At 46.2% G+C, this 20508-nt stretch overlaps 4 protein-coding genes across 9 annotated transcripts in view; 1 reads left to right on the forward strand and 3 right to left on the reverse strand.

Annotated features, from left to right (window-relative positions):
- atp6v1g1 (ATPase H+ transporting V1 subunit G1) lies at positions 1–1775 on the reverse strand. The gene is made up of 3 exons (XM_077498510.1): positions 1628–1775; positions 831–931; positions 1–453 (listed from the first exon to the last, which is right to left on the reverse strand). The coding sequence occupies exons 1-3, from the start codon at positions 1707–1709 to the stop codon at positions 280–282; spliced, it is 357 nt and encodes a 118-aa protein (XP_077354636.1). The 5' UTR covers positions 1710–1775; the 3' UTR covers positions 1–279.
- fktn (fukutin) lies at positions 1626–6806 on the reverse strand. Its single transcript, XM_077498507.1, has 10 exons — positions 6255–6806; positions 5474–5533; positions 4934–5149; positions 4709–4855; positions 3981–4111; positions 3783–3915; positions 3574–3703; positions 3150–3283; positions 2923–3047; positions 1626–2830 (listed from the first exon to the last, which is right to left on the reverse strand). The coding sequence occupies exons 1-10, from the start codon at positions 6366–6368 to the stop codon at positions 2617–2619; spliced, it is 1404 nt and encodes a 467-aa protein (XP_077354633.1). The 5' UTR covers positions 6369–6806; the 3' UTR covers positions 1626–2616.
- On the forward strand, positions 6275–15154 carry capslb (calcyphosine-like b). Of its 2 annotated transcripts, none has more exons than XM_077498508.1 (4): positions 6275–7838; positions 8398–8575; positions 8642–8851; positions 14787–15154. In XM_077498508.1, exons 1-4 carry the CDS (start codon positions 7702–7704, stop codon positions 14955–14957), a joined length of 696 nt encoding a protein of 231 aa, XP_077354634.1. In that variant the 5' UTR covers positions 6275–7701; the 3' UTR covers positions 14958–15154. The 2 variants fall into 2 exon arrangements, with proteins under 2 accessions (XP_077354634.1, XP_077354635.1); XM_077498509.1 differs by lacking the exon at positions 14787–15154 and adding an exon at positions 8914–10202.
- myo5b (myosin VB) overlaps positions 10544–20508 on the reverse strand; it is a 21268-nt gene continuing 11303 nt past the window's right edge. For 3 of the 5 annotated variants that reach the window (XM_077498502.1, XM_077498501.1, XM_077498505.1), the window contains 19 exons: positions 20315–20471; positions 19631–19870; positions 18850–19104; positions 18697–18790; positions 17721–17851; positions 17526–17645; positions 16864–16998; positions 15809–15892; positions 15539–15745; positions 14931–15046; positions 14106–14304; positions 13395–13680; positions 13072–13223; positions 12909–12995; positions 12686–12836; positions 12214–12529; positions 11085–11259; positions 10920–11000; positions 10544–10833 (listed from right to left, as the gene is read on the reverse strand). In XM_077498502.1, the coding sequence (XP_077354628.1) occupies positions 10648–10833; positions 10920–11000; positions 11085–11259; positions 12214–12529; positions 12686–12836; positions 12909–12995; positions 13072–13223; positions 13395–13680; positions 14106–14304; positions 14931–15046; positions 15539–15745; positions 15809–15892; positions 16864–16998; positions 17526–17645; positions 17721–17851; positions 18697–18790; positions 18850–19104; positions 19631–19870; positions 20315–20471 (3172 nt within the window). In that variant the 3' untranslated portion in view covers positions 10544–10647. The remainder of the gene's footprint in view (positions 10834–10919; positions 11001–11084; positions 11260–12213; positions 12530–12685; positions 12837–12908; positions 12996–13071; positions 13224–13394; positions 13681–14105; positions 14305–14930; positions 15047–15538; positions 15746–15808; positions 15893–16863; positions 16999–17525; positions 17646–17720; positions 17852–18696; positions 18791–18849; positions 19105–19630; positions 19871–20314; positions 20472–20508) is intronic. The other 2 variants (XM_077498503.1, XM_077498506.1) reach the window with 1 other exon arrangement.

The raw sequence follows: 20508 nt of genomic DNA on the forward strand, positions 1-20508 counted from the left end.
TGAAGCGCTTCATATTTATTAACACTTGTTGAACAGCAGCACCACAACAAACCACATACAGGAAGTCACTTTGAGCTGTGGAGGAAGACGTTACTTTCACAATAAAAGCCCTCCTATCAGCAGCCCATCAAGAGTAGAGTAGCGACACACAAACAACAAAAGAAAATAACTTAACTTGGACACGTTCAGGAAAAGACTTCAGACTAAAACGAACACCATTTCCACCATTTTGTAAACAGCAACAAAAGACAGGAAGTAGCGCTGCGCTAGCAAGAGTCGCTAGCCGGCCACGCGGTAATTGGCGTGAAACTCGGGCTGGATGTCGCAGACGCGGCGCAGCAGGTCGCCCAGCACCACGTCGCGGTTGCCGCGGTAACTGGCCTGGATGCGACCCATGCGCTCGGCCGTGTCGCGGTCCACCTCAACCGCGCTGTTGCCGTGGGAACCCAGCGCCTGAAAACCACAGCAACGCATTTACTCTTTGTCCACTTGGGGGCGCACCGACGACCACATAAAATGACGTTCTTCTCAAGATTGGATGGAAAAAATGTAATTACAAAATTACATTTCAGATGACTCTGCATTAAAATAATAATACGTGGGAAACATTTCAGAGTGCATTGGAAGGTTTTGAAGGTTTTGCCACTTTTGCCTGCTGCCACCACACGATGGCAGCAAAGCACCGCGTGAAGCAACCTCGAGCGGCGTCTTCATCGTCGGTTGGCGCCAACATGGCGGCCGTTCATGACGCAGGCTCAAACGGAAAATGCGGCTAACGAAGGAGGAGGCAAAGCGTCCAAAAAAATAAATAGATATGAAAGTGTCCTCACCGCCGCCTCTTTGGTCTTAAACTCTTTGTCCCTCTGCAGCCGGTACTGCTCGATCTCAGCTTGCGCTTCTTCTTTGGCTTGCTTCAGACGACGGTTTTTACCTGGAAACGCCAACAACTCATTTTTTTAAATTATTATTCACCATATTCACAAAGTATGAGGATACAAAGAAGGTCGTTAACAACGCCAAGTGAGTCAACTTGCCCATTTTGACGTCGTCACGATCGACCATCAAAATGCAATCAAAAAAAAAAAAATCAACTTGGTTGTTTGAATGACAAGTTTACAATTATTGACTACATTACAATCATTTTTGGATCAATTGGAATTGTCACAGTCGCTTTTTACTTGAGTATTTTTGTTTGGAAGAAGCAGTACTTGTACTCCCCAAGATGGAGTTTTTCTGAAAAAAAAATATGTACAGTTGTACATATCAGATATGCATGCACTGATGACAAATGGAAGAATTACTTTTCACTTTTACTCAAGTCGTATTAGGAAGTAACGACTCGTACCTGACTGCAACGAAATGAATTCAATGAAATACAGAATTGGCACTTCTTTAGCATCGTGACGTCACGGCGCAGAAGCTCAGAGGGGAAGAGGACGCACGTGACCTACTCGATTTTTTTTTGTTGTTAATTTTTTTCATTCGGCTCACGAGGTTCGTTCTTCAATGAGCGACGGCAAGAAAAGCTTCCGTCTCGGTGCTGCGATTCGATCGAACCGATCCGAATCAGAACCGCACAGCGACGGATCGTCTCGGGCTAGCTCGGCCCGCGAGGGCTCCCACTCACGTTTGCGGGCTTCGGCCACCTTCTCGGCGGCTCTCTTCTCGGCCTGCAGCAGCTGCTGGATGCCCTGCGACTGACTCGCCATCTTGGAAAAAACAAACCAAACGACGACGACGACGACGACGACGATCCCGGGAAGCGACAAGAGACGTCCTCGTCTGCGCCTACGTCATCGGCCAAACGCAGTCAGCTGACAAATGTCACGACGCGTGTCACGTGAGCGGTCACGAGACGATGATAAGGGCTAGCCACGCCCCCAAGTACCGCTGGAAGGACTTTTGGTTTTCAACTTTATTGCAATTTACAAAACAAACATGGCAACAGTCAAGTTTATTATTTTTCGTTTTTGTATTATCTGTTTCCAAACAGTAATGAAGAAAATAAAAGCGAACATTGACTAAGCCCCACCTACTGTCTTCATTGACCAATCACGAAATAGCTGGTCGTCATTTAACCAATGACTGGCTAGTATTTGTGTCAAATTCACAGTATCCGGAAGTTATGTCTCATTGGTCTTTTTTTTTTTTATTCGACAGAATCGACACATCAAATACAATATAAACAATTTGACATGGCAACAGTCAAGTTATTGTTTGCTTGAAGGCACTTAACTTCAATCTATTTCATCTTGAAATAGAATGAACAGTAAATATTCAGATTTGTGTCCTCCGCAATGAAACGGCTTATCTTTTCTTTCATCAAAATAAAACTGCAATTATCACTTTTTAATTGATTAACATGATGATGATTATTATGATCAGTTTTTCCGATCTTCTGACACGTATGGGACAACATTCGACAATATTTTCTTCACTTTATTTGAAGTCATGTCACTTTCTTTAACAAAATGGACATTTTAAAAATGCTCATTTTTTGTATCCGATTCTTCAAAAACAAAATAAACAAATTAATCAATGATTAAAGTGATCGTTAGTCGTCACATTAAAACCAAAATGTGATTACATGGCAAAAAAGGAACTTTTGTTTGAGCGTCAATACACTTGAATAAGCTCCTCCCACTGCGCGAGAGGCCACACCCCGTTTTCTTGGACGTTGCTGGGCGACGACTTCCAGTCCCAAGTCCTCTGCGGGACGCGCCACGCCGCGCCGTAATTGGCCGTCACGTAGTCCAGCGTCTGGCACGGGACTCGCACGCGGACCTCGGCCAGCTCCGCCCGGCACAGCGAGAAGCCCGGGAAAACGTACCTGCGCCGACAACACCGCCAAACGTCACCGCGGCGACAGACACGCACGGCGCTCCGTCGCCGCCAACATGGCCGCCGTCCCATGAAACCTACTTGAACTTCCTGCCGCTCTTGGCCTGCGTGCCGCCGTTCCAGGTCAGGTCGCCGTCCAGGTAGAAGAAGAAAACGTCCAGCTTGACGCCCGCCCTCACAAACGACAATTCCAGGCTGTCCTCCACCTGGCCGCCGCCAAAACGTTCACAAAAGAAAAGTCCGCAGCCCAATGAAATGTCACTCAATAATAACGCAATCAGTCGTCAAGTGGTGCCAAAAATGCCGACCTTCCCAAACTTGTGTTTGAGTGACAGGCCGACGTCCAGGAAGGCGTCGATGATCTCCGGGCGGAAGTCGCCGATGAAAATGCCGACGTCCACGTCGCGGCTGTACGTGATGAAGCCGCACTGCCTCAACCAGCCTGCGGGGGCACACAGCATTTAACATAGACTTGATTCACTTCTTTCTTCATCTTCTTATTATTATTTATTTGGATTTATTTTTCTTGATTTTAATTTGATTTCTTATTATTAACACAAAAAAAACTTTCCCATATTATTTGGACTTTTTTTGTTTTGTTGCAGTTGCGAGTATTTTGTCAAATGGTGCCAGAGGACAAACATTGTTTGTTTAAGAATGAAAAATGTGCCCTTGACGTCATACTTGCTTATCATTATTATTATTATAATTTTTTTTTTTTTTTTTTTTTACCCAAGCAAGTTCCGCTGCTGATCCAGAAGGGGACGTGCAAGCGGTCGAGCGTTTTGGCGGCCAGCCCGAGCAAAGACTTGGCCTTGTGGCGGAAATCCAGCGCCTCGGGAGACCAATCGTCGGGGTACAGCTGCGCGCGCACACACACAAACACGCGCGCGTCACCGTCAGCTTCGGCCGACCCAAGCGCGAGGTCAAAGGTCACAGACCCGCAGGAAGCGGCGCGCGTCCCGGTACGGGCACTCCAGGAAGCGAGCGCGCCGATGCTGAGCCAGGAAGTGCGAAATGTTGCGAGGAACCGCCACGTCCAGGCCGTCCACCCGCGTCGCTACCAGCGCCGGCCTGAGGGGGGCAGAAAAGCGACGTCAAGGAGAAGGCGGCGTCGTCGGCGGCGGCGGCGGCGTCACCTGTCGTAGGCGCCCGCGTGGCGTCCGAAGGACAGCTGCGAGAAGGACGCAAAGCTGCGGTCGGCGTCGCCTCGCAGGCGCAGCGGCCCGTGCCACAAGTAGGCGCCGCTGCGCTCGTACAGGAACACAACCTGAAACAACAGCAAAAATAAATACAAAATGCAAATACAACTCAAGTGAATGAAAAAACAAAAATCATTAAGATCAATAAAAGGAAATAAATGTAAATAAATAAAGAAAAGAGGCTTTTTGCTGGCTCAAACTGAGGCATCATCATCATCATCATCACGCCGATGATGGGCCGATTGAATTGTAAATATAGTTCAGCATTGTTGTAAAACACGATTCTGGTGTATTTTTGTGACTTTTGGCGATCGCAACCAGGAAATGGGCGTGCACAAAGGTCGCTCCATCAGTCATGTTTGTTTTGTAAATTGTAATCAAGTTAAAAAAATTCGGGACTTTCAATTTAAAAAAAAAAACCTAAAAAAAGCGGTTTCTTCTTCGCTTGTTGCTTGAGGTCATTCTGGTGCTGATATAGCGCCTCTAATGGCGCAACGCTGCAACGGCAGTTACAATATCGAGCTCAATCAGCACAGCCGCGTCGATCGATTTCACTTCGTCAGGCTGGAGGTGGTCGGCTCTCAATTTTGGACGCGGGAAAACCCGGGTGAAAAAAGACTTCCTGATCAATTGACAAGCAATTCGGCGTCGCACGCCCCGCCCACCTGGATGACGTAACCGTGGAGGCGGAGCAGCAGATGCAGCGGGATGTCATCGCCCGACAGGAGGTCCAAGCTGGCCAATCGGGGGTCTTCCCCTCGCACCTCCAGCAGCTGGAAGCCTTTCGCCTCCGCGGCCAATAGGAAGGCGGCCTGCCGACAGACAGGAAGTCAGGCGCTCCGGCCGACGACAACGGCGGCGGGCAGGCGGGCTTTTTTTCCTCGACTCACGTCGTAGGTCCACGCGTTGGCCAGCAGGCCGAAGGATGCCAGCGCCCGGCCGCCGCACAGGAAGACGCAGTCGTCCCGCCGCCGGCGCCGCCGCCGGCGCTCGCGCTCGCGCTCCGTGGCGCCGGCCCGCGTCAGCAGCTCCAACGCCGTCGGGTCGGCCAGGAACAGCGGCAGGCCGAAAACGCGCGACAGACGCACAAACGACTTCACGCTTTGCTGAGGGCACGCAAACACAACAATTATATATACACACTTATTTATGAACGTTTTTTGTGGAAAAAATGGATTTTTATTTTGTGTAAACACGGCAGGATTGCCACACTGTAAAAATATTTGTCTCTTCCAATTTTGTTGTATGTTTGTATTATTTGAAAGAGCTTCAAATATTTGTGTGTGTAACATGGTCGGATTGACTTTGGATTATTATTTCACTTCTTGCACAGACGATTTTGGACTTGACTCGCCGTGTGAATTTTGCCCGTGTGACAATTTGATTTGAGCGCCACACGAACTCGTCGCTTGACGTCTGGAACTGCTCACCCATTGGAGGTGGCTGGCGGTCACGTGACCCGACGTGCGTCTCAGGATGTGCGGCCCAGCCTGGAATTGACATTTCATTAGCAAACGTCGCTCAAAGGTGAAAATACTTTCAAAAATACAAAAAAAATATTCAAAACATGCATCAGGTAGGACAGATTTTGGTTTGATTTATTTTCGTCAATGTTGATTGACGGAAATACTTGCGTTCTCCACTTTTTGGTCAGAAATCCTCTTTTGGGTCAAAACAACCATCAATCCATCGTCCAAACCACAATCACTCATAATTGACAAATCACAATATTGGTGGGAGTTTTCAAAGGACTTTTTAGTTGAATTCAATATTTAGTGCACCATATTTAAAAAAATAAAATAAAAAATCCCTCGTATTGATAAGAGCATAGTAACACATAAACAATTAGGAATTTTACTGCCTCGATTTTTGACAACACTGTGGCCTATATGCCTCCACAAATGACGTCATTCACAAAGCAGTATAATTTTATATTTTTCTTTTCTTTTATGAATTATTTCTTTCAATGACAATTTTGAAATTCTTAAATAAAGTCGAAAAAATTGATGTCATCCACAATCCAGGATAATTTTATTTTGTATTATTTTTTTCTTTTCTTTTATGAAATATTTTCTCTTTAACAATTTTGAAATTCTGAAAGAAAGTGTTTTAAAAATTGTCTTTATTTTATTGACAGAATACAAAACAAAAAAAAGAATGTGAACTGAGTTTTTTTTTTTTTTTTTTATGTGATAACTTCCCGCGTCTTACTTCGCTGACGTAGTTCCGGTAGTAACGGAGCTGGAAGAGCAGAAAGGCGAAGCTGCTGGCGACCAGCAGCCACAGCAGCGTCGTCCGGTTCACGCCGAGGCATCCGCGCCGCATGGCCGTCCGTCGGCCCGGACACCGGCTCGGACTCGGACTCGGACTCGGACTCGGACTCGGACTCGGACTCGGACTCGGACTCCGGCTGCGAGCACGCCAACAAGTCACTGGAGACCGTTCCCGAGATTCAGCCGGCCGCCATCTTGTATATCCCTTCGCTGTCTGTCAACAACAAGCGTTCACTTCCGCTTCCCCTTCTTCTGTAGCCGATTCGTTACAATAATCAACGAGCAGTCCTGTTTCGAAAATTTCGAAAATTGATCAATTAATTAAACGCATTCATTTATATTAACTCAAATGTTCGATAGCGACACACCAACAACAGCAAAAGTAACGTTAGTCAAATGAAGTTCCCGGATGTGGATGATGTTCGCCACCTGGTGGCGGCATTTGAGACGTTTGGGAAAGGCAAAAAAAAAAAAAAAAAAAAATTGGCGTTGTTTCTCTATCAAGATTGGGACACGCAAAAACGTTCAACTTTGGCGTGAGATTCTCATGTGGTCAAATGCGACATTTGTTTGTTTTGCGGCCGCAATCGCAAACATGGAAACAAAAAATAAAAGTCCGACTGCAAGATTTCAGATTTCATTTTGCTCGACTGCAGCCTGATTTAACAGAAAAGTTTCACTTTCAAGCAGCAAAACTTTCCTGTCAACAAACATTTTAGGACAAAGTCGGCAAAGTCAGCAGCCGCAATGAAGGAAACGCTGTGTTTATGTTAGTCTGCACCATAACACAAAAATATACACATATATATATATATATATATATATATATATATATATATATATATATATATCGGTCCCTTGAGGCTATACTGCCATCTATTGGTCAGCAGACATCACGACACCAATGTCAGAATGGTTTCAGTGAAGAGTGGCTACGTAAAATGGCTGCCATCTGGCTTCAAGCCCGAGGGACTTTGGTCCAATCACGGGTAGACATCCAGCCAATCAAGAAGGAGGGGAGGAGCGGAAGGTTTCCGTGGCAACGACGTGTTTTTGATAGCGCCTGTTCTCGCGTTTCAAGTGAACGTTCGTCCTCGTTTTTGTTGACTTTTTCTCTGCGGGAGCCACTTCCGGCGCGTGTTGAGGCCGTCAGGTGAGTCTAGCGCATCAACTTAAAAAAAAAAAAATTATTCACAACGCTGAGGAAAGGAGCACAAAAAGACATACAAACGCAGGCTGGCAGTTTCCGGTTCTAGAGTTTTGCTTTATGAAGACAATACCTTGCTCGTATTATTTATTTATGTATTTAGCCTGAAGAAAGAATTGGACGTCTTTCAGAGAAGCAAAGAGGAGCGCTGGTGGGTGGAGTTGCGGTGACGTCACAGATGGCGGGAACCTCCAGGCACGACCGAGAAATGGCGCTCAACGCCAGGCGGCAGCTGACGTCATGTTCCGACCCGCTGGAGAGACTCCGCCTCCAGTGCCTGGCCAGGGGCTCGGCTGGCATCAAAGGTCTCGGAAGGTGAACAAGTCGCGCTTGGCGCAGCAGTTTTTGTCCAGTCCCAAACTGGTCGAGCCAAAACTCATCCAGTCGAGGACGCTTTGAAACTACGTTCAAAGTTGGGTTCACTTTTAGGTGATGGCAAAGTTTTGAAAGTGGCAAATTTGTGACTTTCTAAAGTGACAAATTTGTGAGGAAAAAAAATGAAGTTTTTTTCTTGCAAATTTGCCATTTTAGACAGTCGCAAATGTGTGTTTTTTTTTCTCTCACAAATGTGCCATTTTAGAAAGTTGCACATTTACGATTTTTTTCCTCACAAATTTGCCACTTTTTAAACGCAAATTTCCGATTTTTCTTTCTCGCACTTTAGAGAGTAAAAAATGTGCCTTTTTTTTATTGCAAATTTGCCACTTTAGAAAGGCGTAAATTTACGATTTTTTGCCACGTTCTAAACTCACAACTGGCCGAGTTTTTCTCTCGGCATATGGCCCCAGCGCTGGAAAAACAAAAACAAAATATGTATGGGTGGTATAATGTGGTGTTTGCAAACGTGTGGTCCGTCCGTCCGTCCGTCCGTCAGAGTGTTCCGCATCCTGGACGACGACGCCAGCCGCTCGCTGGACCTGAAGGAGTTTTTGAAGGGCCTCCACGACTTCGGCCTCCCGATGGACAAGGAGGAAGCGGCGGCCATCTTCCAGCGCTTCGACCGCGACGGCAGCGGCACCATCGACTTTGACGAGTTCCTGGTCACGCTGCGGGTAAAGCGCTGACGCTTACGCCTACGCTACGCTACGCTAGCTTGCTAACGCGCGTCCCGCTTGCAGCCGTCCATGTCGGAGGCCCGGCGCGACGTGGTGACGCAGGCCTTCCGCAAACTGGACAAGAGCAAAGACGGCGTGGTGACGGTGGAGGACCTGCGCGGCGTCTACAGCGCCAAGTCGCACCCCAAGTACCAGAACGGCGAGTGGAGCGAGGAGCAGGTCTTCCGCACCTTCCTCGACAACTTTGACTCGCCCTATGACAAAGACGGAAAGGTAAGGAAAGAAAAAAAGGGGCGGAGCCGACTTTTCTCGACGCGGCTTTTTTGGTCCGGCAGGTGACGCAGGAAGAGTTCGTCAACTACTACTGCGGCGTCAGCGCCTCCATCGACAACGACGCCTTCTTCATCCTCATGATGAGGAACGCGTGGAAGCTCTGAAATCCAGTTGACGATTCTCGTTGTTGTCAACTCGATGGCTGAAAGCGATTTGTTGAAAACTGCTCATTCGTATTTCTGACACGGTTGACGGTGTCCAAACCGGCGAGATCAACCACTGACCCGTATGGATGACTGGATAGCCGCGAGCCCATCCACGCCAGTGTAAGGCGTTGAAGTCACAGGGCGGCCATCTTGTTACTCCCACCTCACGACTGTATCAACTTTACGCTAGACGTACACACGAGGCATATACAGTTCGGAGGAAGTTAGGATACGGCCGGGGGGCGGGGTTTGTGCCAGGGTGCTCACTATTTTCTAACATGTTAATAATAATAATAATGTTCCTCCATCATGAAGCGTCTCATTTCAACATGTATTTCAGGCAAGTTGTAAAATCCTCTTGTTTATGTTGAATACATTTCGAACGTGATCAATGATGCTATTTCTACGAAGTCGCGTCTCCAATTTGGATGCTGCAAATGAATCGGATGGTACGGCGACAAACATTTCTTGGGAGGAGCAATATGGCCGCCTCGTGAGCTCAAAAGTCTTGGCTTATCAGCTATCCAGTCAGATATAGAGATCATTGATATGAATACTCGTCCGGGCTGGAAGAAAGAAGTCGTGACAGGGCGGCCATCTTGGGACAGGACTGCTCGATCACTCAAAACTTTGAAGACACTGAAGATGGCGCAACTCTCCCAAATTCTTGACACATTTTCATTTTTCGTGTTAGCGATGACACAAACTATTAAAAAAAATAAATAAATAAAAATCTGCTTGTATGTAATCAGGTTTGTCATCAAAGAAACCGTTTGGAAATCCGTCAAGCGAGTTCCGAGTAGTTGATGGAGTCGATCGTCCAACTTTTTCACACAGCCCACCCGAGCAGTCGCCTGCACCAAAAGATGGCCGCCTTGAGTGACTCTTGACATTTTGTGTCTGAATTGTGAAAATATCCTTTTTGTGTGTGTGTGTGTCTGTAGAAAGTGCTTTGACCAAAAACTTATATATATATACATATATTTAACATAAAATGTATTTGCTTAATTGGATGATTTTGGCGTGCTCGATAAATTCAGGTAAAAATTGTAAAAAAATAAAATAAAATAAACTAAAAAATTCTTGGATGTTTCTGTAAGTCGCCTTTGGACCAAAAAAAGTAGACACGCCCACTTTTAGACTTGAAAAAAAAAATGTTACATGTAACATGAAAATTGGAACATTTTTAGCGTTGAGAAGCTAATAGTTACATTTAACAAGATAAACGATTCATCGAGTTAAAAAATGTAAGTAAAAAAATGTGAATCTTTTTTTTAAATATAAAAAAAAAAGTTTTTCTTGGATTTTTCCGTATTTTGGGTTAAAAAGTCTGGCCACGCCCACTCTCAGACTCCAAAGATAACTCGAATATTCCCATTCGTATTTTCGACTTCAGCGTCAAAATGATTCATTGATTTTGATCGACGACGTGAGGAACGCGAAACCCGCCATGGCGGGAAATGAAAAACGAGACGAGCACACGAAATCCACCCGCAAGATGAGATGAAATCTTATTTTTACAAAAAAACGAGTCCAAACGTCGACTCACGTCGCTCCTCCCTCCTCTTGGGACGGCGGCAGGAAGTGAGGTCAGACCCTGACCAGGAAGTGCAGTCCCAGCGAGGCGGGAACGTGGACGGTCTCCAGGCCCAGGGAGGACGGCGCGTACGGGAAGAGCAGCGGGAAGGTCTGCTTGGTGTCCACCAGCAGCTGGGGGGGATCCTTGGCCACGCCCCCATCGCCCGCCTCGCCCGCTTCTCGTTCCTGGAGTTGCTTCTGCACAGACGACGCTCGTTAACTGTCACATTGGCACGACGGTCACGACGGTCACGACGGTCACGTGCTCGAGCGAGCGACCTGACCTGTATGTTGCGGATGAAGGAGACGGTGACGCGCTCTTCAAACTCGTTGAGCGGCGTGTACAGGTTGAGGATCTTGACGATCTGCACGCAAGCACAAAGACGGAGGCGGCGGTCAGTCGCCGTGACCACGACGACGACGAGGGCGGCGGGCGGGTTTGGGGCCACCTGCTGGGAGTTGAGGGCAGTGCAGAGCGAGCAGATGGCGTCGGCGTCCTGCGACGTCTTCTTCTTGACTTGCAGCAGCTGAGCGGCTTGGATGACGGGGGCCAGCGTCTGCGCTGCCCCCGTCTGGTACAACTTGTTAGCGCGCAGCCACTCCTCCATCTGGCTGGTGTTGTATCTGCGCACGCACACACGCAACACTTTTACAATCGTTTGAGGAAGAAGAGGAAAAAATTCATTCATTTCATGCAATGCATTTAAAAAAAAAAAATTCTAATAAAAAAAAAAAAAATCCCAATTTTTTTCAAACTTGTTTAATTTTTTTTCCCATTTTTTTTCTTCCAATTTTTATTGATGTATTTACTTATTTATTTATTTATTGGTTAAAATTCAATTCTGTTACCGGTTTGGTCTGTAACATGCATTCAATGCATTTAATTGTTTAATTTTAATGTAATAATTTTATTTAGAATTATATTTCTTAATATTATTACTACTTATAATTAATTTCATTTAAATTATTTTTTAATTAAATAAAATGAATGAAAATTACATTCAATGAAATTGTTGAATTCATCTTAATTGAATAATTTTATTGATACTTTTTAAAATATTATTAATATTACTTATAATAATTTGATGTATCAAAAGTACTAAAAAAAATAACTATAGCTATATTTTAAATTTAAATGACTAATTTTTTAATTTAATAATTTTACTTATAAATATTTGTCAATATTTTATTCATATCATTACGTCATATTACTTCTAATTTGATGTATCAAAAGTACTAAAAATAATTAAAAATATATCTAAATTTAAATCATGATTAATTTTAATTTAATTAAGTGAATTAAAAATCAATTCTTTCAATTAAATTGTTTAATTTTAATGTAATAATTGTATGCATAGTTATTTTTTATTAATATTACTTTAAATTAATTTGATGTATCAAAAGTAGTAAAAATAAAAAAGATATGCTATTTTTCATTGAAATGATTCATTGAATGAAATGAATTCAAATGAAATTAATTTGTTCATGAAAATGAAATGCAGTTGTTGAATGAATTTGAATGTAATAATTGTATTTCTATGGCTATGAATTCATTTGAGCCGCGTTTTCCTCGCTCGCCTGAGCTGCATGCCGGCGCTCCATGAGCAGACGTCCTTGCGCAGGAGGATCTGGTTGAGCGTGACGGCGTTGACGCAGTGGAAGAGCTGGCGGACCACCTGGCCGGCGATCTCCGGGTCCAGGCCGTGCTCGCGCATCACGCCGTCGAACAGGCTCAGGCGGCGGATCAGCGCCTGCAGCGTGTAGGCGCCCGAGCCGCCAACGCCGCCAACGCCGCCGCCGCCGTCCTTGTCCACGCTGGACGAGCGGTTCCGGTAGCCGGCGGGCTTCACCCCCGCCAGGATGGGGATGCTCTCGCTCTCCAACATGGCCGACACTGACGCCACATAACAATTCGTATGATATGGATTAGACGAGTTTGGATTCCGTTTGCAGCAGACGAGTCCCAAGAGGACAACATTTTTCAGCCCATTCAAAATAAACAAGAAGCCAGCAAAGAAAAAGTCCCAATAAATGAAAAGCTTGCGCGTACCAATCATGGGCTGTATGGCGGCCTCGGCGATGCGGATGAGCTGCTGGTAGATCTGAATGGAAAGATCGCTCAGCACCTGACGGTACTCGGCCAGGTCAAAGTTCGTCAGGCAGTGCTCGTTCTGCTTGGCCGTGTTCTGCACCATGAACGCCTGCGCACACGCACAAAAACCGTTTAGATTTTCCTCGATTTATTCCCAACGCGTCGACGTGGGCGCGCTCACCTCGTCGCCGCTGTATTGCTTGAGGCAGTGCAGCAGTCGGCTGGTGTTGGCCAGCCAGAAGGACGTGGTCTCGAAATCCTCGTTCCTCTGCCACCCAGACAGCGAGGAGAGGTCAGGAGGTCGCGGCGGGACGCCACGGCGCTCGGGGGCGGGGCTTCCTCACCTTGAGCACGCGCTTGATGGCGTTGATGGTGGCGGTGAGCAGCGACTCCACCTTGCGGTCGTCGTTGACGTAGTCGGCGTGGCGCACGCACATGAACAGGATGTACGCCGGCAGGCACGGCACGCTGGCCGACAGCGCGCTCGGATGCACGTCTGGCAACAAACACAAATACCAAAACAAAACAAAACATGTATTTCCTAAATTGGAAATAAAAACGGAAAAAATAAATGTAAATGTCCATTTTGTGTTGAATGAAGAAAAGTGTAAAAGTGGCATCACTGATACAATCGATCGATTGAGGCGATTTTTCCGCCAGTATCGACCTGTGACGAGCGTCTTGACGATGAGCGCCTCGTCGTCCCGGTCGTACTCCAGCATGCCCTGGAAGTCTTTCTCCTTGCGCTGCAGCGTCACGTGGCGACCCAGCTCCGACTTGGCGCGCCCGCCGCGGCTCGCTGCATGGGGGGCGGCCGCCATTAGAGGGCGCCGGCCGCGCTGACGCCGCTCTGACTTACCTTCCAGCTCCTGCACTTTCTTCATGTAGATGCGCAGCTGCTTCTTCAGCTTGCGCTCGTTCTTCTCCAGCTTCTCCACAAGCTCCTTCAGGTCCTGCGCGCGGAACAAGCACAAAACCACATTTTGCTATTGCACAAATCCGCAACTATTGTTGGCTAACCAATTCGAGTGCTCTTGATATTGTTTTTATATCATTTTTTAGATTGGATTTTGGAATCATCGTTTTTTTTTCGTTTTCATTTCTTTGGTATTTTTGTCAAAAGTGACGCGTCGACGAGACGTCAAATGAGACGCGGCTGTCTGACGTTTGGCAACGTTGCCGTTGTGGATTTGTCGTCACGGTACGTTCAAGGCCGGCAAACGTTTTCTTGTCGCCGTTTCCCAAACGCGGCAAGAAAAGGCGGCGGCGGGCGAGCGTTCAAAGTCGCCAACTTGAAGGAAGCCTGCTGAGACAGAACGAACGGAAAGGAAAGGAAAGGAAAGGAAAGGAAAGGAAAGGTTGTTGTCGAGCCGCTGACCAGGTTGTCGTGGGTGAGCCGCGTGATCTCCAGCTGCACGCTGTGCTCCAGCAGTGCCTCGGGCGACAGCGAGGTGGCGTAGTTGAGCGCCTCCTGCTTCTTCTCCACGTCCTCCTTCAGCGTCTCCACCTCCGCCCGCAGCGCCGACACCTCCTCGCCGTGTTGCTGCGACTGACACTCCAGCTGGCGCTCCAGGAGCCTGCCACGCAAAAAACAAAACAAACAAACAAAAACAAACAAAACCTCACCATACCGTACGATACCTCATAAACAAGTCATTGCGCAATCCGTCAGCAACAATGGAGCCGTTCTGGTGGCTCGATATTCACTACAAATATCTTATCATACTTGCGGAGGCGGATATCCATCATCTAACAGGAGACAATGTATCACGATTGAATATCGAATATCGATATATCGTCAGCGGGACACACTCAAGCGGCGCGTGATGCAAAGCGCACCTTCACCAGCGCAAGCACAACAACAAGCAGGAAGAAGAAGAAGAAGAGTTGACGTTGTTGGTATTGACTTTTGTGTTTTTGCCATGTTTCAATGTTTGTGTCATCATGTAAGCTTCATTTGCTGATCAATCAATGAATTGATCAGCAGAAATTGAATGCGTTGACCTGCCGACTTGCTTGAGCGTGCCAAAGGCCTCCAAACTTCTCCGTCCTCATTCAGCTCCTCGCCGCAGCAGGACCCGGGACAGGAAGTGACGTCGGAGAAAGAGGAAGTGACCTCAGAGAAAGGGCAAGGGAGCGGGCTGCCAAGCAGAAAGTGTGTGGGCGGGGCTTAGCGGCGGCCGCAGGACGAGACCCAACCTACTTGTTGGACTGGCACACGCGCCGGTAGACGCGTCGGGCCGCTTCGCCGTCCGACGGCAGCGGCGCCACGTCAACCTCATCCGTGCCCTCCGCCTCCGCCGCCTCATCCTCGTCCTCCTGGAATTCAACAACGCAACGCAACGGTTAACCTGCACTGCCACCTGCTGGACACAACAGGAACAACTAAACCTTCACTTTGCCATATACGATCTGCCCTCATTAATCACAGGTTCACATTTCGCTATTTCCTCCATTTTTTGTTTGTACTGTTTTGTTTTGTTGTTTTCTGTTTTTGTTTTGTTGTTTTACTGTTTTTACTTATATATATATGGTGTATAATCCAAAAATGCATAATTTTAATGCAAAAAAAAATGCTGAATGAAAACGCATTCATAATAATGTTTGTGTTTGTTTGTTTTCTGTGATGGCGTGCGGGTAGTTTTTGGCAGGTAGCACCCGCGATAAACGAGGAAAGACGAGTATCACATGACGGGGACTTCAAATTTCAGAATGTGGGCAAAAAGCAAAGCAAAGAGGAAGTCAGCCATTTTGTAGCCCTTTGCGACCTCCTTTCTTTCATTGCAAAGATTGTGCGTGCGGGTCACGCACCCGCGCGCGTCGCTGTGCGGCGCCGCCGATCTGCGTCCTGAGGATGACCACTTCCTCCTTGCGCGCGTCCAGCTCCTCGTTGGCCGCCTTCAGCTGGCTCAGCAGCACGTCGTAGCCGTCGGCGTGGCCCGCCTGCCGGCCCACGCTGCGCCGCAGCCGCTCCAGGTCCTCCTTCAGCTGCCGGTTGTCGCGCTCCAGCTCCTGCCGCTGCCGACGGACACGCGCGTGGTCGCAAAAAGCCCGCCCACGTTTCTTTCGCCGCTTTGTTACCTTCAGGTTGTTGTAGGCCAAGTCGGCCGCGTCCTGCTCGGCGGCGCTCTTCAGATTCCTCGCCGCCTCCTCGTCCTCGTTGTCCTGCCGCATTGGAGGCCGAGGAAAAAAAAGAAAAAACTCACAATATGAAAGATGAGTTCAAATTTTTGGGATTTTTGGGATGGATAATGTGTGGAAGTCAAAGAGTTGAAATTGAAACAAACTTGGTGCCGGCCCATTCGTCAAACGTTTGGAAATGAACTTCAACTCATCAACTCTTTTTTTTTTTGTGAAAATGTTTTTGTTGCCACCCTCTCATTCACTTGCAGCCATTTGCACTCAAGCAACTGGATTTGGACTGATTTTTGCAAGGTTCGCACAAGATTGTGTTCTATTGCTTTCAAAACATGGAAGCCACCAAAAGAAAGATTCGAGTTTTCTTTCATCAGGAAAAAAAAAGACATATATTTCGATCTGTTTCAGTTTTGCAGCAATTCGCATTAGAATAAAAGTAAACATCGTTAAAAAGAGCTCGTTGCAACATTCGGTCTCTTACACTCTGCTGCCTCCTGCTGGCCATTTTTTGTAATAACTACCATTTCTTGAAGCCACCTCTTCATGTCAGAAGCTGTATAAAAGCCTTAAGGATAAAAGGATAAAGAAAACATAAAAAAAAAAAAAATGTTTTTGGGAGTGCAGGACAAAGTATTAAAAAACGTCTGAATGGGTTAAACAGGAAATGTAAGTTTTTTGTTTTTCTTTCCATTGACAATTTCTTAGTCCAGCCATTAAAGGGTTAATTTTGAGGGATCGGTGATCGGCAATTCCCTTCAAAATAAACCGAGAATAACATCTTAATAATCTAATAATCAGGATTGGTGCGTGGGCGTGGAAAAGCTCAGATCGGAGAAAATCCTCCAAAAATTTGACACATTTGAGGATTTGTCGCTTGTCGTGCTGTGAATGTTTTGTTTTGTTTTGATTCCTTTGTTGGACGAGGACATGTTGGATTTTTTTTTTCCATTGTTTGTTTCCAAGCAGAACGTGACCTGGCGGACGCTAACGTGGCTCACCTTGTTTCTGGCGTCGTCCTCCATTTTGTCCAGGCTGGCCTGCAGCCGCTTCCTCTCGTGCTCCAGCTCGCGCACGCGCTTCTGCAGCTTGACGAACACGCCCACGTCCATGGCCGCCTTGTCCGTGCCCATCTCCTGAGCGCACGCACGCACGCACGCACGCGCGCGCGCGGAATCATTCATAATTAGGATTAGCAACAAAATGTGCTCCAATGACATGGAATCAGACTTATAACAATTTATGTTGTTTATGTAATGAATGAATGAAATAATGAACAATGTATTATGTTATTTCATGATTTCATTTCATAAGTATCACACTTTTCAATGCAACTTTCATCTCATTGAATGCACACGTCATGCTGCATATTAAACACACATGCGCACATTTATACGGTTGATATATTCGGGCTGTCAGTTGATTACAATTTTTGAAAGTTTATTTATTATTGTTTCATATATATGCAATTTATTTTTGTGTTTATTTCATTTATTATATTATTATTACATATATATATAAAAAATTCCTATTATTATTATTTTGATATTGATTTTCCTTTATACAGTGTGCCAGGTGATTAGAATTTTTGATTTGCATGGTTAAGTGGTGATTAATCACAAAGTTGTTCAAACGTGTCGGTATGTTTGCGTTCTTATTGCACCTCCGCCAGCTGCAGGGCGTCGTCGGCGTCTCCCGCCTCGGAGGTGGAGATGGACGCGTAGTTGGAGTCCGACTCCAGACTGCTCTGAGTGGACGAGCTTCGTTGGTGGCCCGGCTGGAACTGCCACGAAAGGTCGTCAACGGGCGGCAGCGTAAGAAAGAAATACAACAACAACAACAAAAACAAAAATCCCACCTTGGCCAGAGAAACTTCCTCCTTCAAGTTGTCGTATCTCTGCTCCAGTCTGGAATATTCTTTCAGGAGATTCTGGTAGCGCCGTCGCTCGGCGTCCATCTCGGCACGCAGCAACGCGCTGCCCACGTCCTCTGCGCAACAAACACAAAAACAATTTGGTGCCAATATTTCTCATTTGACTGCAAATGAATATCGGAATATCGCAAATATCAGTCATCCGAAGAAAACAAAAACCAAACAAAACGGCGATCAGCCATTTGATCAGAAGACGGAATAAGCAAAAAGCAAACAAGCCACATGATACATTCAGTGTCATTTGTGATGTCTTATTTCATGGAGCCGATCAACGATGTCATTGATGGGCGAAATCAGAAATCAAATTATTTGATTATATTTGATTCATTATTTTTATATATTATTTGTATGTATATATTATTATGATATATTTATTTTCTTTTGATATATTTTATATTTATTTATAGACTTAGACTTGACTTTATTGATCCCTTTGGGATAGCTCCCAAATGTATTTATTTTTACACATTTTTATTATTATCATTTATATATTTGAGTATTTTTATATATATATTGTATATTTATTTCATTCTATTTTCTTTATTTTTCTATATTATTTTTATGTATGTATTATTATGATGTACATATTTATTTTGTAGTATATTTTTATATATATTTTAGATTTCATGACATTTGATCTATTTATTGATTTAATATTTATGAATTCATGTATTTATTTTTATTTATATATTTTTTTTCTTTTTATATTTTCTTATATATTTGTTTGTTATTTATTATTGTTGTTTCTTGAGTTATCCATTCAACTGATTTGTCACGAATTTCTGGCTGTAAATGTTTTTGCTTGACGCTGAAGCTTGAGCAATTTTGGGTCGCACGCGCAAGCCTTTTTTTTTTTGCTGGTCGATCCACCAAGTTGAGGTGCGAGTTGCGTTTGTCCCACCTTGCGCGCGAGCGGCCAGTTGTTTGATCTTGTGGTTGAGTTCTTCCTTTTGGCTCTTGAGCAGCGCATTCTCCTCCTCCAGCTCCGACACCCTCTGATGACGAGAACAAAGATGGCCGACTCGCTCGCCGGCGCTTTTGGGCCCGCTCTCACCTGCTGGAGGTCCCGCTTCTCGCGGCCGTGGCGCTCCTCCGTCTGGCTCTCGCGGGCTCGGGCGCCGTCCAGCTGCTCGCCCAGCGAGCCCGCTTGGGCCCGCAGCGCCGTCAGCTGAGCGGCGGCGTCGCCGCCCTGCTGGCCGCGCGCCTGCTGCTGCAGCTGCTGCAGCTGCTGCTGCACGCGGCTCAGCTCCGTGCCCAGCGTGGTGTTGGCGCGCAGCAGCTGATCCTTCTGCTCGCGGTGATCCTTGCCCTGAAGACAACAAAGAAAAACAACATCACACGCACACGGCACCCCATCCAAACGGCAGCAGAAACGATAACATCACCATTACGATAAGATTATTACGATATTGTGGGGAGGTTGGCAATAAAAAAAGGTCACATCATTGTTAAAAATTCAATGAACTCATGCTAAAAAAAACACAAAACAATTGTGTGTGTTTTTATACATTACACCAATGAAATATATTATAAAAATATTTAGATGATAATTATCATGATATTGTGGGGAGGTTGCCAATACAAAAAAGGTTATAAAAAAAAAATAAAATGTGCTTTTGTAAAATACAGAAATGAAAAAAATCACAATATTGTGGGGAGTTTGCAAAAAAACAAAACAAAGAACTCATGCATTATTTTATATTTGATTTGTAATATATATAACGTTATATCTATTGAAATTGTTTGCAATATTTCGTCTCGTTTGTTTCCTCTTCCTTGAGGAAATGAGGATCTTTTGAAACTGGAGACAGGTGAGGTGCCGGCGGCGTTTCTACCTGCTCGTCCATCTTGCGCTGCAGCTGCACGATCTTGTTCTCCATGCCGCTGTTGAGCTTCTTGTGGCCTTGCGCCGAGCGCGCCTCCGCCTTGAGCGCCTTGTAGCGGCGCAGCGCCCGCGAGCGCCTGTAGGCGCACTGCAGCGCCACGGCGGCCCGCCGCATGCGCGCGAACTTGCGCCTCTGCAGCCAGCCGCGCACGCAGCGCTGGATGATCAGCGCCTTGTGGTGCAGCAGGAACTGGACGCGGGGGAGGGAGGGAAGAAGCGCGTGACAATCGCGCCCAATGTCGTCAAGGCCAGCAAAACGCGCGGTGACCTCAGGTGACCTCGCCCACATTTGTTGACATCTGATTCCAAAAGCAAAACAAACTCTTCCTTTTGGCAAGACATTTCAATGCCATCTGATCGTATTTTCATTTCAACACAATTTTAGTCAACTAAATGGCCAATATTTAGCGAGACTGACAATGAGACGAATCTCAGCCTGATGCGCTTGATGGCCAACTTGCCCAGTTGGTTTCGGAATCGCAAGACGAGGACTTTGAGGGATTTGTGATTGATCAAAAGCAACGTGACTCCATCGTTATTGTTCTCCGCCTTTTTAAAAACGAGCGCTAGCATGTCCTAGCGTATGTTTTAGCATCGTGCTAATGGCACGCGAGCACGCGTATACGTCGCTTACCTCCTGGTAGATCCTGCGTGTGAACATCCCCCGTGCGAAGGCCTGTATGGTGACGGCGGCCCGCCGCACCTTGAGGAAGGCGCGACGCTCGCGAACCATGCGGTAGTTCTTCTGGCACACCACGGCGGCGCGCGTCAGACGCAAGTATTCCGCGTACCTGCGGGGTCAGAGGTCACCTGATTGGCAAGATGATG

This window comes from Festucalex cinctus, chromosome 15 (genome assembly GCF_051991245.1).
Source record: "Festucalex cinctus isolate MCC-2025b chromosome 15, RoL_Fcin_1.0, whole genome shotgun sequence".
NCBI lineage: Eukaryota > Metazoa > Chordata > Actinopteri > Syngnathiformes > Syngnathidae > Festucalex > Festucalex cinctus.

Coding starts and splice junctions, on each gene's coding strand:
- fktn (XM_077498507.1), bottom strand. CDS start 6,368: ATGCGGCGCGGATGCCTCGGCGTGAACCGGACGACGCTGCTGTGGCTG. Junction 3,704..3,782: donor ACGCGCGCCGCTTCCTGCGG/GTCTGTGACCTT, acceptor GTGCGCGCGCAG/CTGTACCCCGACGATTGGTC. Junction 3,048..3,149: donor TCAAACACAAGTTTGGGAAG/GTCGGCATTTTT, acceptor GGCGGCGGCCAG/GTGGAGGACAGCCTGGAATT.
- atp6v1g1 (XM_077498510.1), bottom strand. CDS start 1,709: ATGGCGAGTCAGTCGCAGGGCATCCAGCAGCTGCTGCAGGCCGAGAAG. Junction 932..1,627: donor GGTGGCCGAAGCCCGCAAAC/GTGAGTGGGAGC, acceptor TGGCGTTTCCAG/GTAAAAACCGTCGTCTGAAG. Junction 454..830: donor TTAAGACCAAAGAGGCGGCG/GTGAGGACACTT, acceptor TGTGGTTTTCAG/GCGCTGGGTTCCCACGGCAA.
- capslb (XM_077498508.1), top strand. CDS start 7,702: ATGGCGGGAACCTCCAGGCACGACCGAGAAATGGCGCTCAACGCCAGG. Junction 7,839..8,397: donor GGCATCAAAGGTCTCGGAAG/GTGAACAAGTCG, acceptor TCCGTCCGTCAG/AGTGTTCCGCATCCTGGACG. Junction 8,576..8,641: donor AGTTCCTGGTCACGCTGCGG/GTAAAGCGCTGA, acceptor TCCCGCTTGCAG/CCGTCCATGTCGGAGGCCCG.